Source organism: Muntiacus reevesi, chromosome X, assembly GCF_963930625.1.
Source record: "Muntiacus reevesi chromosome X, mMunRee1.1, whole genome shotgun sequence".
NCBI lineage: Eukaryota > Metazoa > Chordata > Mammalia > Artiodactyla > Cervidae > Muntiacus > Muntiacus reevesi.
This window is the reverse complement of record NC_089271.1, coordinates 55,663,687-55,678,801: the sequence shown is the minus strand read 5'-3', so window position 1 is coordinate 55,678,801 and position 15,115 is coordinate 55,663,687. Positions and strand designations below refer to the sequence as shown.

The 15,115-nt window shown below is 52.5% G+C and overlaps 1 protein-coding gene across 4 annotated transcripts; it reads left to right on the top strand.

The window, feature by feature from the left end:
• The first annotated feature begins 2,583 nt into the window (after nt 1-2,583).
• CDK16 (cyclin dependent kinase 16) lies at nt 2,584-13,412 on the top strand. Of its 4 annotated transcripts, none has more exons than XM_065916197.1 (17): nt 2,595-2,716; nt 5,433-5,536; nt 7,308-7,515; nt 8,132-8,265; nt 8,369-8,494; nt 8,581-8,637; nt 8,736-8,850; nt 9,534-9,628; nt 9,726-9,788; nt 10,041-10,164; nt 10,366-10,486; nt 10,589-10,686; nt 10,771-10,876; nt 10,958-11,000; nt 11,147-11,237; nt 12,024-12,101; nt 12,515-13,412. In XM_065916197.1, the coding sequence occupies exons 2-17, from the start codon at nt 5,459-5,461 to the stop codon at nt 12,553-12,555; spliced, it is 1,578 nt and encodes a 525-aa protein (XP_065772269.1). In that variant the 5' UTR covers nt 2,595-2,716; nt 5,433-5,458; the 3' UTR covers nt 12,556-13,412. The 4 variants fall into 4 exon arrangements, with proteins under 4 accessions (XP_065772272.1, XP_065772269.1, XP_065772270.1 ...); XM_065916198.1 differs by having other exon boundaries at nt 12,202-13,410; XM_065916200.1 differs by lacking the exon at nt 5,433-5,536 and having other exon boundaries at nt 2,584-2,716; nt 12,515-13,411.
• Nucleotides 13,413-15,115: the final 1,703 nt, after the last annotated feature.

Genomic DNA, 15,115 nt, shown 5'->3' with positions numbered 1-15,115 from the left:
TACCCCAAACACTCTGCACCTCTGTCCACTGTTTTTACTGTTGCAGCATCTGAGGTTTGCACACGAACTTGATTTCTCTGCTTCTAGTATCCTGGTACCTTTGTGGGTACTCTAGGCCTTGTTCACTGTATCCCCCTCAGCACAGCTCCTGGATCCCCTTGCTACCTAATTCACACAAGGTATGAGAACAGCTTCTTCATCAAGAACCCATGATTTCTGGTTGCATCTTTGTTGCCCACACATGCCATTTTACTTCTCTGTCATTTTTGTCTACCATTATAACACCAGCAAGATGGGAGACGAGGTCTCAGTGGGCAAGGTTTCCAGTCACTGCACTGAGCCCTCTGCACCCAGCAGGCACAAAGGACAGGGTAGGGACAAGGTTGTCTCTTGTCACTGCCTAATACTATTTACCATCAGTCACTCAACAAACATTTGTCAACTGCTTACTGTGAGCCAGGCAGTATTGTAGGCGTTGGAGACAGCAACAGATTAAAAAAATCCCTGTCCTGGGTTGGGAGGTGTGTGTGCATGCACATACTGGTGAGACTCAGTAAACACAGTAAGTAAATTGCATGTTAGAAGTTGATCAGTGCAATTCAAAAGGTCAGTAGAGCCAGGTGTGGAGGTCTGGAATGATGGGGTGCAGGTAGGCATTTTTAAATAGGGGAGTCAGAGAAGGCTTTATGAAGAAGGTGACATTAAAACAAGGACTTGAAGAGGATGAGGCATGTGAATATCTGAGGGAAGAGCATTCCAGGCAAAGGGAACAGCAAGTGCAAAGTCCCTGAGACTGGATTTTGCTTTATTCAGGAACAGCTAGGATAATAGTATGGCTGGAGTGGAGTGAGAAGGGTAAGAGATGAGGCCTGGGAAGTGGTAGACCTGAAAATCTGTCCTGAGGTGGACTTTTGTCAAGTATTTCCACTCACGACATGCTCTGGTAAATCCTTGTTTGTATGAACTGGTATGGCCAAGGGTATCATAAAGCGAAGCCCAGAAGAGGTGGGGAATATGGCTTTAGACTGTAAAGATGTGCAATGGAGTCAGCCTCCATTTGAACTGGGCTTGGTGATAGTGTAGGAGTTTTCCAGGCAGAGAGAGGGGTAAGGGATTAGGTTGGCTTGGCAATGCTTGACACACAACAGGCACCCAATAAATAGAAACCTGGACAGCTCAGGAGGTGGTGCAGGGGGGAGTCACGGGTGGGGCTCTGGCGGACCAGAAGAGGTAGTTGAAAGGTGGCAGTTCAGTTCAGTCACTCAGTTATGTCTGGCTATTTGCGACCCCATGGACTGCAGCACGTCAGGCTTCCCTGTCCATCACCAACTCCCGGAGCTTGCTCAAACTCCTGTCCATCGAGTCGGTGAAAGGTGGCAGTAAAATCCAATTTAGGGTGCAAGTCCTCGGGCGAAGGGAAAGAGATGTCCCCTTCCAAGTCAAAGTCTGAACCATGCCAAGTAATGCTCTCGCCCCTTTAAAGGTCCATCTTTCCCATTAGCCTAGGCTGCACCCTGTGAGCTTCGTTGATGGAGATGGGAGTGGCTAGAGGCGGAATGAAATTCGATTGAGCGATCTTTTGACCAATCACCTTGCGAGGTATTCGACCTATGGTAAGAGGAGCTCATAACAAAAAGGAGACCCGCCCCCTCCAAGACAAAACCAATGAAAACCTGGTGGAGGCGTGGTCAGGACAGCGAAATCACGCCTTTCCAGGCAGGCCACGCCCTTCATTCTTGCTCAGCCTCACCCAAGGGAGCAAATCCGATTGCCTGGGCGACACCTCGAAGGGCGGGGCTGCAAACGTTCACAGTTGGAATGAGCTCGCGGTCTGGGAGGAAGGCGGGGGAGCTGCTGGGCGGGGCTAGACTCTCTCCTATCTAAGGTGGTAAATGCCAATGATTCTCCAGGCCGCCTCTCCGAGAAAAGTCATCTCGCGAACCTTTAAAATCCCTGCCTCCCGAGACACCTCAGGGGACTAGGACGGACTGCCTCATCTGTCTTTTTCCTCCTTGCAAAAGTCCCGTTTTCTATTATGGGGATGTACCAAGTGAGACCGAGTAGGGTGAGCGAGTGGTGACTGGCACGCTGGTCACTGGATGCTGCCCACTTCGGCGTTAGCAAATTTCTAGCAAGATCGCAACTCAGTACTAAATAACCTCTACACTTCCCGCTGGCGCCGTTCCAGGGCCAGCGCCACATTTCCCAGTGGGCGCGCAATGGCCGCGCCCCCTCCCGCTGCGGACGGGTCTTTTGGTACCTGCAGTCCGAGGTGAGTCCCCTCCTTCCCACTTCACCCTTTCCAGCGCGTGCGTGCGCATGCGCGGAGCGCGGCGCGCGCAGCGGTTTGGCCGTTGGCTGTTCGGCCCTGGGATTCGCTGCGTCTCCGTGAGCAGTAGGCTCTGAACCGTGAGCCGCCGTGAGCTCTCGGATTCCAGCCGGCGCCAGCGAGCCCGGGGGCATCGCCCGCAGCGGCCAAGCTCATGGCCGGCTGAGCGGGACGCCGCCTCCGCCTCAGCCACCGCCGCCGCCGCCGCCGCCTCCTCCTCCTCAGCCGGCGGCGGCCCGGGCCCAGCAGCCATGGCCGAAGACTACTGGGACGGGCGCCTGCGGCGAACTGGAGGAGAAGGAGGTCGTGCGGCCTCAGTCCGGGCCGCCGCCCCAGGCGCCGCCGCGCCGGCCCCGCGGCACTGAGGTTGCTCGCGCGCCCCCGCCGGTGAGCGCGTTCACGAGGCATGGGGTGGGGGCTGCTCTTCTTCCTACAGAACCAACCCAGACCCCGGGCGGTGCCAGGGGTCTGGGGTGCACCGCTGGCCTGTGCCCCCTCCCCCAGCGAGTTTCCCAGAATGCACCGGGGCGGGGGGGTCATTCAGGGCCTCACTGACCTTGGCCCCGCCCTGGGCCTGGTCTGGGAGCTAGGGATGAGAAGTACTATGGGTGCTAGTGGGGAGTAAGGTGATCGAAGGACCAGGGGGTGTGTAAATGGGTGGCAGAGTGGTGAAAGACTAGAGGTTTGCTAACGGGGGCCTCAGCTGTGAAGGGGTCGGAGCATGTGGTAATAAGTCTTACCGCTGTGTAAGGTTTTTAGGCTCAGTGTGTGCTAGCAGAGGGGCGGTGCTGGGCCCAAGGATGAATAACAAGGAAGAGGACGTCAGAGGAGTGCTGAGATATGCAAATGGGGTTATAGCTGTAGAAAGGCCCTGTCGGTGTTGCTGTTGGATAAGGTGGTAGAGGTGCCGGAAGGTTCGCTGGTGGGATTGGAGCTCTGAGGTCCTATGTGTGGTAAGGGAGTCACGATGGTGTTAACACTGTGTATTTGTCCATGAGGGACTTCAGGGTTTGAGGATACAGTGTGCTCATAGAGGACAGGGTCCAGTGTTGAGAGGGTGCCAGTGGGGGTCGTAGCTCTCAAGGGTATGTGCATATGGTAATAAAGGTCTGGGCAGTATAAGGCCCAGTGTATTAATGAGGGCAAACCGGTGGAGACCTGAGCCCTGTGCTAATGGGTATCAGAATTGTGGATATATGTGTGTGGGGAGTGGTGGTAAGGGAAGAATCTTAGCATTGTAAGAGGTTCATTGTATTAAGGATCAAAATGGTGTGAGATGAGTATGTATCCATGAGGTCAGGGGATGTAAGATTGTGTGTCTGTGTGTGTGTTAGACACTCAGTCGTGACTGACTCTTTGCGACCCCTTGGATTGTAGCTCGCCAGGCTCCTCTGTCCATGGGGATTCTCAAGGATTCTCAAGTATTATTCTGGGGTGGGTTGCCATGCCCTTTTCCAGGGTATCTTCCCAACCCAGGGATCGAACCTGGGTCTCCCACATAGAAGGCAGATTCTTTACCGTCTGAACCACCAGGACGCCCTATAAAGAAGTAGGGTAATATATGAAGTTCTAGTGACTGCTCATGTGGGTTTAGTGACAGAGGTATGTAAATGTGTGTTAGTGTGGGGAGAATCAGTGCAGTATGAGTTCTGGAATATGCTAGTGAGTGTTGGAATATGCTAGTGACTGTCAGAATATTGTAAAGATAGTGTGTTCCTGAGTGCCTGAGATTTGTTGAGCTTCCAGGGAGTGCTAATGGAGGATAGAGCTATGGAGAAGATCTTGTGTGCAATAAAGAAGAGAAGGGCTGTGAAGGGATCCAGTTGTCAACCAACGGGGTTATAGCTGTGGAAGAACTGAAGCAAAGAGAAATAAAAGAATATGTGATGGTCTAGGTGTGCTAAAGTGGATTAGAGCCATGGAGGGCTGAAGTGTGCTACTGGGGTTCTGGGCTGGATGAAGATTTGTGTGTGCTAATGAGGGTCAGGCCATTATAGAACAGCGTGTTTGTGTGTCCCTGGAGAATGGGGCTGAGTATGGGTTCAGGGTGTGCTAATGGGAAGGCACTGTGAGGTCCGGTGCGTGTTAATAGGGGTCAGGGTGAAGTGAAGGTCCAGCCTGTGCTGATGGGAAGTGGGGGGACAGGGTAGTAGGAGGGCCAGAAGACAACGTTAATAATGATCACAGCTGTAGAGAGGTCTGAGTGTGGGCAAAAACAGGTTCAGGGATCTGCAATATTCACTTTGTGTTAATGGGATTCAGGGCAGTGTGAAGGTCCAGTGAGTGCTAATATAGGTTACTCTGTACAGCTGTAGAGGGTCCCAAGTGCATGTAAATAGGGATCATAATCTTGCTGGGGGAACAATGAGTGCTGTAGAGAAGCTAACAGGCAGCATGTGGTGCTAAGAGTTAACTTAGAGGAGCCGGCTGGGTGCTAACAGAGTTCAGTGTTCTGTTGAGGCTTTGTATGCTAATAGGGTCAAAGATAAATAGGGACATTGCGATGCAGAGAAGCCTTCCTGAGGGTCCAGTGTGTACTGAAGGAAGCAGGACACTGTGAGAGTCCAGTGTGTGCTTATGGGATGTGCCTGAACAGAATGAGGATGGTATGTTCCTATGGGAGTTACTAGAATGTGATAATTGTGTCCTCAGGGGCTGGTGTAATGTGAGGTGGTAAGTATCCTTGGGTATGAAAATATTTTGAGGATGGAAACATCCCCTTGGGGAGTCAAAAAGAACATGTGCCCTTTTTTGAGTGTGGTTGTGTATCTAGTTTCTTGCTTCCTCATTCACTATTCTAAAATCTAAAAATCTGAGAAAACTAAGATGATATTTAAAAGTTTTACTGCATGTTAATGTTCAAGTGTCTCTGCTCACAGGACCCTGTGCAGGGTCCCCCTGCTGGGGGCATTGTATGAAACACAGGTTTTGTACCCCCATCTTCCTAAAATCTCCCCAAAACTAAGCCCTGGAACATGTCCAGCCCTTGGAGTTTCCACTTAGAGGTCATGGATCCATGGCTCCTTCTGGCTCCTTCTCATCCTTCATCCAACCCTACTTACAATACACACCCCCCCAGATCCTCTATTCCCTTCCACAACAGGCAAAACAACTGGATATCCATGCCGTATGGACAGACACAAGAGCGTGTGGGGACTGGCCATTCTTCACCTTCCTCAGCCTCAGGTCCAGTGTTCACCCTCCTGGGTCAGGATTTTTTTTTTTCTCTTGTTATCCCAGGTTGGACTTCAGTCCTCTTTATTGAGGTCTTTTCTGCTAGGCTGGCCCCTCTACCCTTCTGGGGGTGATGAATTCAGGCAGGCAGAAGTGGGGTGTGGGGACCGCTGGGGTAAGCACCTGATTTCACGGTAACAGATGATTCACTTATCTCCTCAAATCCAGCCCCAGCTTCCTATCTAGCTCTGCTTCCCTTGGGCCCAGGGCCATCTTAGGCCCTGCTGTGAGTCCAGATGGTCCCTGGGCCAGGTCTTTCCCCCTCCTTGCTGGCCCAGAGCCCAGGAGGAAGCAGAAGAAGGCCGGCCTAAGCCTTTTGGTGGCCCCGTTCCTGCCAGCAGCCCCATCTAGGTCATCATCTTGCCAATGCCAGTGTCCCTGGGCCACCTTGTCTGGAGTTGTTAATGAGTAGCAGGGACTCACCCTGACAAATGTTGGTCCTAGGTCCTTAGCTCCTGATTCATTAATTTCTGCCATGAGCACTTTTTGAGCACCTACTCTGTATCAGTCACTGTTCCAGGTCCTCAGGATATAGCTGTGACCTAAACAGACATCCGTCTGTCCTGGCAGAGCTGATCTTCTAGTTATGGTGGTGAGGAGACAGTAAAGAATAAAGAAACCAATAAGTACATGGTGTCATTTCTGAGGAGATGATAAGTGCTGAGGGGACAATTGACAAGGTGAGGGAGCTCAGGATGGTTCAGATTTTAAATAGGGTTATTCTTAGTTATCTATGAAAAAAAGTGATATTTGAGCAGTGGCCTAGAGGGGGTGAGCTACTTTAAAATCTAGAGAAAGAGTATTCTAGTACCGGGAACAGCTGTTGCAAAGGCCCTGAGGAGGGACTTTTGGGTGTGGTTGCAGAACAGCAATGAGCAGTGAGGTGAGGCCAGAAGGGTAGTAGTGTGAGTGGGGTAAGACCTTGAGGGCCACATGAAGGACTGAGACGTTTATTTGGGGTGATAAGGGACACATGGTACATTCTCAGCTAGACAAAAAAAGTGACCTGGCTTGTAAAAATCTCTGGGACCCTGTGGTCCAAACCTGATTGAACCTTTCCAGCAACTCTCAGGACAGCTGGTATACTTTGAGATCCCCCCACAACCCCACCCAGTGGTTGGGTCTGGGCAGGAAACCTCTCCCTCTCCCTGCACCCCTCATCGGGGTAGCCCAGTGGGGTAGTCCACTAGTCACCTTGACGATGGTTGCTGAGGGAGGCGAGAGGGACCTTGTGGTGACGAGGAGCGTTCTGCCTTGGCGGTTGGGGGTGATGTGGGGCTGGTGCCAGCGGAACATGCCATTGTATGGACATCCCTGGGGCCGTGTCAGTGGTCTCAGGGTCCTGAGAGAGTCCCCCACCTCACCAGTGGCTGGGTCCATCAGTGCCGCTGCACCTGAGAATGCCTGCTGTAGAGCCCTCTGCTCCCACAGTGAGGCTGCCCCCAAAGAGGCCAACACTTCACCAGTTGTGCCCTTTCCCTCAGCCAGCCACCCAAGCCTTAGTACCCAGGTGGGCTCTTAGGAGCAGGGTCTCCTGGGGCTGGTTGGTGTAGGTGGCAGGCACTGACCGAGATCTCCATCCATGCCAGGTTTCTAGGAATCCTGTGTGATTCCAGGGTTCCACAGTGTTTGGGTGGGCACTGCTGCAGGTTCCTGTCAGTGCACCTCACTGGGTTTTAGGGGGCCCATGGGGGTCAGGCAACTGCTAGGGTGGGACCCATTCCCATCCCTACCCCCTGCTCAGGTCGCCATGGATCGGATGAAGAAGATCAAACGGCAGCTGTCAATGACACTCCGAGGGGGCCGAGGTATAGATAAGACCAATGGTGCCCCTGAACAGATAGGCCTGGATGAGAGTGGCGGGGGCGGCGGCAGTGACCTTGGAGAGGCCCCCACACGTCCTGCCCCTGGGGAACCTCGCTCTGTGCGGGGCCCACTCAGCTCTGCACCAGGTGGGTCCACTGACCATTCCTGCTCCTAGCCTGGTCCCCAGGGGTGCTACCTGCCAACCAATTTCTTCTTAGACTTGTATTATTTTCACTTTCCTTTCTCCATTTTCTCCCCTACCTCTACCATCCTTGCTCAACACCCTCTCTCTGTTGTCCATCTGTGCCCCTTTCCTTGGCTTTGTGCCCAGGTCTCAGGGGGAGGAAGGGTACCCCGCCTGCCACAGCTGCCCCAAGCCTCCCTCTGCCCTTCTGCGCTCTGTGACAGCCCCTTCAGGCCTCCTAGCACCTGCCTGCCCCAGGCCTGCCTTCCCAGGGCATTCGGCTACTTCTGCCGCTGCCTGCCCACTGGCCCTGGGCAAGCCACAGTCTCAGCTCGCCGCTGACACGGGGTGCTCCACTAGGTGACTATTGCCCCCCCCCCCCCCCCCGCCCAATTCAACCTATTTTGACCTGTGTGAACCTCCCGGGGCCTTCCCACCCTCTTCCCTGAGGAACTCCAGGCTGCTCTGGAGTCCATGTGCGTACATGTGTGATGAGGGAATGTGTTATGAGGGTGGGGGGATTTGTCCTGGGGCTCCTGAGCCCACCTGGTGTGCCCTCCCCCTGTCCCCACTACCAGAGATTGTGCATGAGGACTTGAAGATGGGGTCTGACGGGGAAAGTGACCAGGCTTCAGCCACGTCCTCCGATGAGGTGCAGTCACCAGTGAGGGTGCGCATGCGCAACCATCCCCCACGCAAGATCTCCACTGAGGTGCTTAACTCTCTGTCTGGGCAGTGGCGGGGCTGGATAAAAAGGGTTGGATCTGGAGATTTGTAGCTGATGGTCCTGTTTCTTCTCCCATCTTGCCTGCTAGGACATCAACAAGCGCCTATCACTACCAGCTGACATCCGGCTGCCTGAGGGCTACCTTGAGAAGCTGACCCTCAACAGCCCCATCTTTGACAAGCCCCTCAGCCGCCGTCTCCGCCGCGTCAGCCTGGTGAGCATCTTCTGTTCCTGTCCTCCTTTTCCTCCTCCCAGTCCCTTCCGCTGAGCCTACTTCAGTCTGCATCCTTTACCTGACAGTCTGAGATCGGCTTTGGGAAACTGGAGACCTACATCAAGCTGGACAAGCTGGGAGAGGTGAGAGACAGCCAGGAGACCCATGGTAAGGCTGGGGTTCAGTGGGAACTCCCTGTAGCCTCATAGCTTCTCTCCTGTCACTCTTCCTCACATTCCAGGGTACCTATGCCACTGTCTACAAAGGCAAAAGCAAGCTCACAGACAACCTTGTGGCACTCAAGGAGATTAGACTGGAACACGAAGAGGGGGCACCCTGCACCGCCATCCGGGAAGGTACAGGTCCCACCCCATCTGTTGCAGGCTTCCCAGGCTCTCCCCATGGTGTGTATGTGCACATACACACCCATAGTGAGGACAGGATTGGGGGTTCTGGGACTTCTCTCGTGTGCTCTGGGCTTCATGAAAATGCTCATCACCCACATATCCAGATAATAAATTAGGGTAACCAGGAGTCTTCCTATGTTGAGAAGAGGCAGATAAATTGTTTGCTTTGATTCTGGGAATATCCCTGAAGTGCTAATCAGTTTACTTGACACAATAGTTTCTCGTCAGAAAATCACATGGAATGAGTCTGAACTGTATAGAAATTGAGTGTACAAACTCATTTTTACATGAAGCTGCAGGTCTGTATACTGAGGGTTGGAATAAGGGCCCTTTCCAAAACCAAAAACTGGTTGTGAAGATCTAGTGTCATGTAAGCCTAAGGCTGCGATCCCAGGTTCTGGCTCTGTACTGTTCTCTTGAGCCTTAGTTTCCATGTCTGGAACTTGGGGACACACCTTCTTCCTGATAGCAGGTGCGTTGGAGCTGGGTTAGAGTGGACTGTGAGCCACCATCCCAAACCACACAGGGAAAGGAGGAAACCCTGGGTTTGACCCCGTCTAGTCCTCTTCCTCGCCTCTGTCCTGAGCATAGGCCTTGATTCTTCCCCTGTCCCAACTCCCTGCTTCCTGCAGTGTCCCTGCTCAAGGACCTCAAACACGCCAACATCGTCACACTACACGACATTATTCACACGGAGAAGTCCCTCACCCTTGTCTTTGAGTACCTGGTAAGGTTGGGTGGCCATGGGTCCTGGGGGAGGTGGGGAGATGGCCAGGAGCCACAGGATGTGACCCTCTTTCCTCTACCTGCTCTTCTTTCCTCAGGACAAGGACCTGAAGCAGTACCTGGATGACTGTGGGAACATCATCAACATGCACAACGTGAAAGTGGGTGTGGGGCAGAAAGCAGGGGCACAAGGGGGCCCCCCACTCACCCACTCCACCCCACAAATCTCCCAGAAACAGATGTTTCCCGTTTGGCTTTTTGCTGGGAGCCCTTGAAGGGCATTGGGACCCTATCCTCTATTTGTGAGACAAGGCTCTGGGCTCAGTGCTTGTGTTTGGGAGGGAGAGCAGTGCCTGCTTGGGGTCAGGCTGCTGCTACTCTTTGACCTCTGCCTGCCGTTCCTGGGTCCCCAGCTGTTCCTGTTCCAGCTGCTCCGTGGCCTGGCCTACTGCCACCGGCAGAAGGTGCTACACCGAGACCTCAAGCCACAGAACCTACTCATCAATGAGCGAGGAGAGCTCAAGCTGGCTGACTTCGGTACCCCTGGCCTCCCCCTTCATCCCAGTGATCCCCCAACCTTACTCTCCCAGCCCCTCCTTCCCTCTGACCACCTCGTCTCAGTCCCTTCCCTTCAGCCTCTCTAGGCTTCACTTGGGAAGCCCTCAGTCCCAACCACATTCTCCCCCAGACGACCCATGATCTCCTCAATTCCAGCTGCTCATTATCTCCACCTACCAGGCCTGGCCCGGGCCAAGTCAATTCCAACGAAGACCTACTCCAACGAGGTGGTAACACTGTGGTACCGGCCCCCTGACATCCTGCTTGGGTCCACGGACTACTCCACTCAGATTGACATGTGGTAAGGACAGGCTGAAGTGTGGCAGGGGCCACGCAGTAAAGGGGAATGGCTTGGTCACAACAGCCAACTACCTGCCTATTCACTGTTGGTCTCCCTGCCCAGGGGTGTGGGCTGCATCTTCTATGAGATGGCCACGGGCCGGCCCCTCTTCCCAGGCTCCACAGTGGAGGAGCAGCTGCACTTCATCTTCCGCATCTTGGGTAAGGAGGCATGAGCCCTAGGGGCTGTGGGGATATGCAGGGAGGCCCTGTGAGATGCTTAGGATAACTCCGCTTCCCCGCCAGGAACCCCAAATGAAGATACATGGCCAGGCATCCTGTCCAATGAAGAGTTCAGGACATACAACTACCCCAAGTACCGAGCTGAGGCCCTTTTGAGCCATGCACCCCGGTGAGGCTGGTGGGTGGGTGGCTGTTAGGGGCCAGAGTACCCAAACTCAATTTAAAACAGGTCCCCTTGTCCTTGAGGTAGAATTGACAGCGACGGGGCTGACCTCCTCACCAAGCTGCTGCAGGTGAGACCACCTTCCTGGGCCACCCTAGGGGCCTAGTGGATTCCAGGTGTGGGGAAACAGAGCTACAGGGGCAGGGTCTGGGGTGGGGAAGAAGAGAAGCCTACTTGTTGAAGTGTCAATACTCCCCCACCCCAACACACACTCAGTTTGAAGGTCGCAATCGGATCTCCGCAGAGGATGCCATGAAACATCCATTCTTCCTCAGTCTGGGGGATCGGATACACAAACTTCCTGACAGTGAGTGGGGCTGGGGAATGGACCAGCTGGTGGGGGGCTTTGTGGAACAGGATTGCTGCAGATAGCTGGGCAGTTGTGTTGAGCTCTAGCTGTGCCACGTCTGATGGGGTGAGGCATATGCCCTTGTTCACATATGTGATATGTTGTATTTTATAAAAAAGTTTTTTAGCTTTCAGTTTCTTTTACCTTTCATGGAAATTTTCAAACATAAAACCTGACAGAACATCCATCACTTTACCTTAAAATCCCATATATTTATATATTAAACCAAGTAATATGGTCTATTATATATTGAACTAAATAATAAGTCCCCAAGTACTCCAACAAGTGATCAATTCATGGCCAGAGTGGTTTTATCTATATTCACTCTGATTATTTTAAATCAAGTCTCAGATAGATCATTCATCTATATACAATTTTAGCATGTACCTCTGAAATATTTTCTTAAGCACAACAATAATACAATGATCACACTAAAAAAAAACAAAAAACATTGGATTAATCTCAGTTACAACCCAAACATCATCCATCATCTAGACTTAACAGGTGGTAATTGCAATACCACTATTACACTTGACAAAATTACTAATTTCTCAGTGTCATGTAATAGTCTACATTCCATTTTCCCTAGTGGTAGCTGGTTTGTGTGTGGGATTATTTGGCTGATGAAAGTCAAGACTCAAAGAAAAGGCAGCTTTTTCTAATTGCCCTGATGGGGCCACACAGGAGGTGGTCCTGGATAGCCTCATGGGTCCTGCCCCACTTCTGTGTCTCCTCCACCCACAGCTACTTCCATATTTGCACTAAAGGAGATCCAGCTACAAAAGGAGGCCAGCATTCGATCTTCGTCAATGCCTGACTCAGGTAAGTGTAGGTGTGACCCTTGCCCTCTTCCCTGCCCCCTGGCCCCCATCCACTTGCCTGCTTGCTCACCAACAGCCATCCGCTCTGCTTTCCCCTGCAGGCAGGCCAGCTTATCGAGTGGTGGACACCGAATTCTAAGCCACAGACCGAGGCCCCAGCAGGCAGCAGCTGGAGGGATGCCACACCCCTCACAGGGCAGCCCCCAACTGCATCCTCCCTGCTTGCTGCCTGCCTACCTGCCTGACTCATGCTCCCATGCCCACATGTCCCCTGCTGCCTGTCTGAACACCTGACCATTGGCCTGTTGGCCCACCCATTGGCCTGTCTGCTGGGTGCTAACAAAGCTCTCATCGCTCCTTCTCCTGGTCTGTCTATCTGTCTATATGTGTCTCTTTCTCTCTCTGTCTTGGTAGTTGCCGGTGGACAGCGTGGCCGTGCCAGCCTCCCACACTGAGGCCAGGCCTAGACCCCTCCCCATCATACCCTCCCCCAGGACCACTACCCCATGGCCAACCAGGGGTCTGGAGCTAGCCCAGGCTGGGGATCTCGACTCAGACAAGTCATGGTGATGCCTTGGGTCTGAGGCTCCCCTTCCTGCTTTCCTGCCTCATGTTGTGTGGGCCTTGTTTGTTTGTTTCATTCATTGTTGTTTTTTTAATTATTTTAAATGAGGTTTTCATTTTTTAAATGCAATATCTCTGTATACAGACTGCTGGGCCCCACTCACTGTGTGTGGCCCTCCCACAGTATTTTGTGCAATGAAGCCCTACTCCCAGCCTTTTCATGGCAGGGACATAGTCCCTATTCAAAACCCTGATCATCACCAGACCCTGGGGTCAGCTAAGGGAAAGCATGCCTTGGCAACTCGCCTTCCAACCCCCACCTTCCATCCCCAGCCACAGGGGGACTTGGGGACTACTGGAGACTCTCTGGGAGATGGATGAGGTGGGGGGCCCCACTCTTTCCCTCCTACAGTCCCATAGCTGGGGCTTCCTTCTCAGGGTCTCCCTAGCCCAGCCCTCCTGCCCCCATCCTGCACGGTGCTGTCGAGTAGGGGCCCTGCCAGGAACTGACCAACTCAGTGATGGAGCCATAGTGTGCATATGTGCACAAGCAGGGACAGAGGGGCGCATGGGAGGTTATGCCCAGGCATTACCCCCATCCTCTGGGGAAAGTGAGACAGGGCAGGGACAGTCTCTGGGGTCAATCCCCAGATGGGTGGTTACCTTCCCTTCCTCCACTCTAAACCCTGGGGCCCTCAAATGGGGTGGGAGGGCAGGGGCAGGGGCCCTCCTAGGGGAGTTGGGAGGGGTGGGTTCCTGAATGCACCATAATCGCTGTATGAAATATTAAAAAGTCTAAAGTGAAAAACCTGATTGCAAATCCCTGTGGGGGTGGGCTCAACCCAGGGTGAGTACTGGGACCTTGGAGAATTCACACTTGGTGCCTGTTGCCTAGAAGAGCACTGCTAGTGGGCCAGGGATGTGTCAGGACTATGAAAAAGCATCTGAGGGGTTGCGCATATCATGGTTGAAGCAGGTAGGGCAGGCTGTATAGAGGATGGACTAAGGATTGAGCAGAGAGGAGTTAGATTTACCCCAGAATATGAGGAAACCAGATAGAAGATAGACTGTTAGGTATGGAGAGGCTGTTTCTTTGAAAGACACTTAGAAGGCCCAATAAAACCAGGATTTGGGGAGATAAGGCAGAGAAACCCAGTATGACTAAGACATGTTTAGCTGGGACCATGAGGCAGGCCAGTTGGAATATGATACAGTAGATTTTAAACCACAGAGAAGATAGGGGAATCTTTTTAATACTTGGGTCAAATTTAGGACTAGGACCATTGATGGAAGTTTAAGTTATTGGTATCTAGGAAGTAATGGAAACCATGGACATGTACGAGATGACTGTGGAAAGAATGCAATGGTTTGTGAGAAGTCTATAGGTAGCCTGGGACTCAAGTTGAGGCTTTGATTTCCTCTGTCCTAGGAGTTCTAACCCCTGTCCACCATCTTGAGCAAAGCCTAGGATAGATTTCCAGGCAGAAGACGTGGGGTGCGCAGGGCCTGGCAAATGCTATAGGAAATACAGGCCTAACTGGCTGGTTGATGAAGTCCAGCGGTGGCAGTGGACCTCTGCTGTGTCCTGTAAGCATTCTGGTGATAGTCTACAGCCTTATGGTTCCACGATGACTGTGAAGTCCCCAAAGATGGGCAAGCAAGCAAGGAAAACCACCTTCCCTGTTTCCTTATAATGGCTAAAACTGTTAAGCCCCTCATCAGACTTCTTGTGCCATCCTTCGACTAGAATCAGTTGGCATGGCCACTTCTGATAGCAAGGAGGTGGGGAAAATGAAGACCTTGCAAAAGGGGACAAGATTGCCAGGCTGGACTTAGGACTAGAATTCACCCAACTGCTCTAGGAACTGGTAGGGTCATTGGTGTGGGCAGAGATTAGTCTCTGAAAAGGGGAGAAAACAAGCCTAGGGAGAGAGGCCTCTTGTTGGACTGTAGGAAGGACAGGCTTAAAATTAAATGGGGAGGAGTTGTCTGCAGATGGGCAATGAGAGTCCGTTCAGAGAACCTGACAAGCTTCAGGTAGGCCTGTAGGGCATCTATCTACCATGTGCCAGACCCAACTCGAATGCCACTTTACAGATCCTGAGGTGAAATGGCTGCTCCCTTTCCTCCCTCAAAGATTACACAACTGAGTTGTGACCCCCTCATCTGTGCCAGGTCTGAGCTGGAGGCTGGCATCAGTAATTCACAATTCCTGCCCTAATGAAGTTAACTGAAGATAGAGGTAAATTGTGAGATAATGTGTATTGGTGGCAGTGGGGGTTGAAATTGTGCAAAGAAAGGGTATTTTGGACACCTGTGTGTGCATGGGCCTAAATGTGTGAAAAGGCAAGGTATGCGTTTGCCTGTGGGAATGGGTAGTGATAGTGAGGGAAATACACTGAGAGAGACCCAGAATCATGAGCCTGTCTTAGGGAGTTTGTGCAATGGTTA

Excerpts from the sequence above, each read along its gene's own strand:
- CDK16 (XM_065916197.1), top strand. The coding sequence starts at position 5,459 with ATGGACAGACACAAGAGCGTGTGGGGACTGGCCATTCTTCACCTTCCT. Across the intron at positions 8,495-8,580 it reads GTCTCCGCCGCGTCAGCCTG|TCTGAGATCGGCTTTGGGAA; the intron begins GTGAGCATCTTC and ends TTTACCTGACAG. Across the intron at positions 8,851-9,533 it reads CTGCACCGCCATCCGGGAAG|TGTCCCTGCTCAAGGACCTC; the intron begins GTACAGGTCCCA and ends TGCTTCCTGCAG.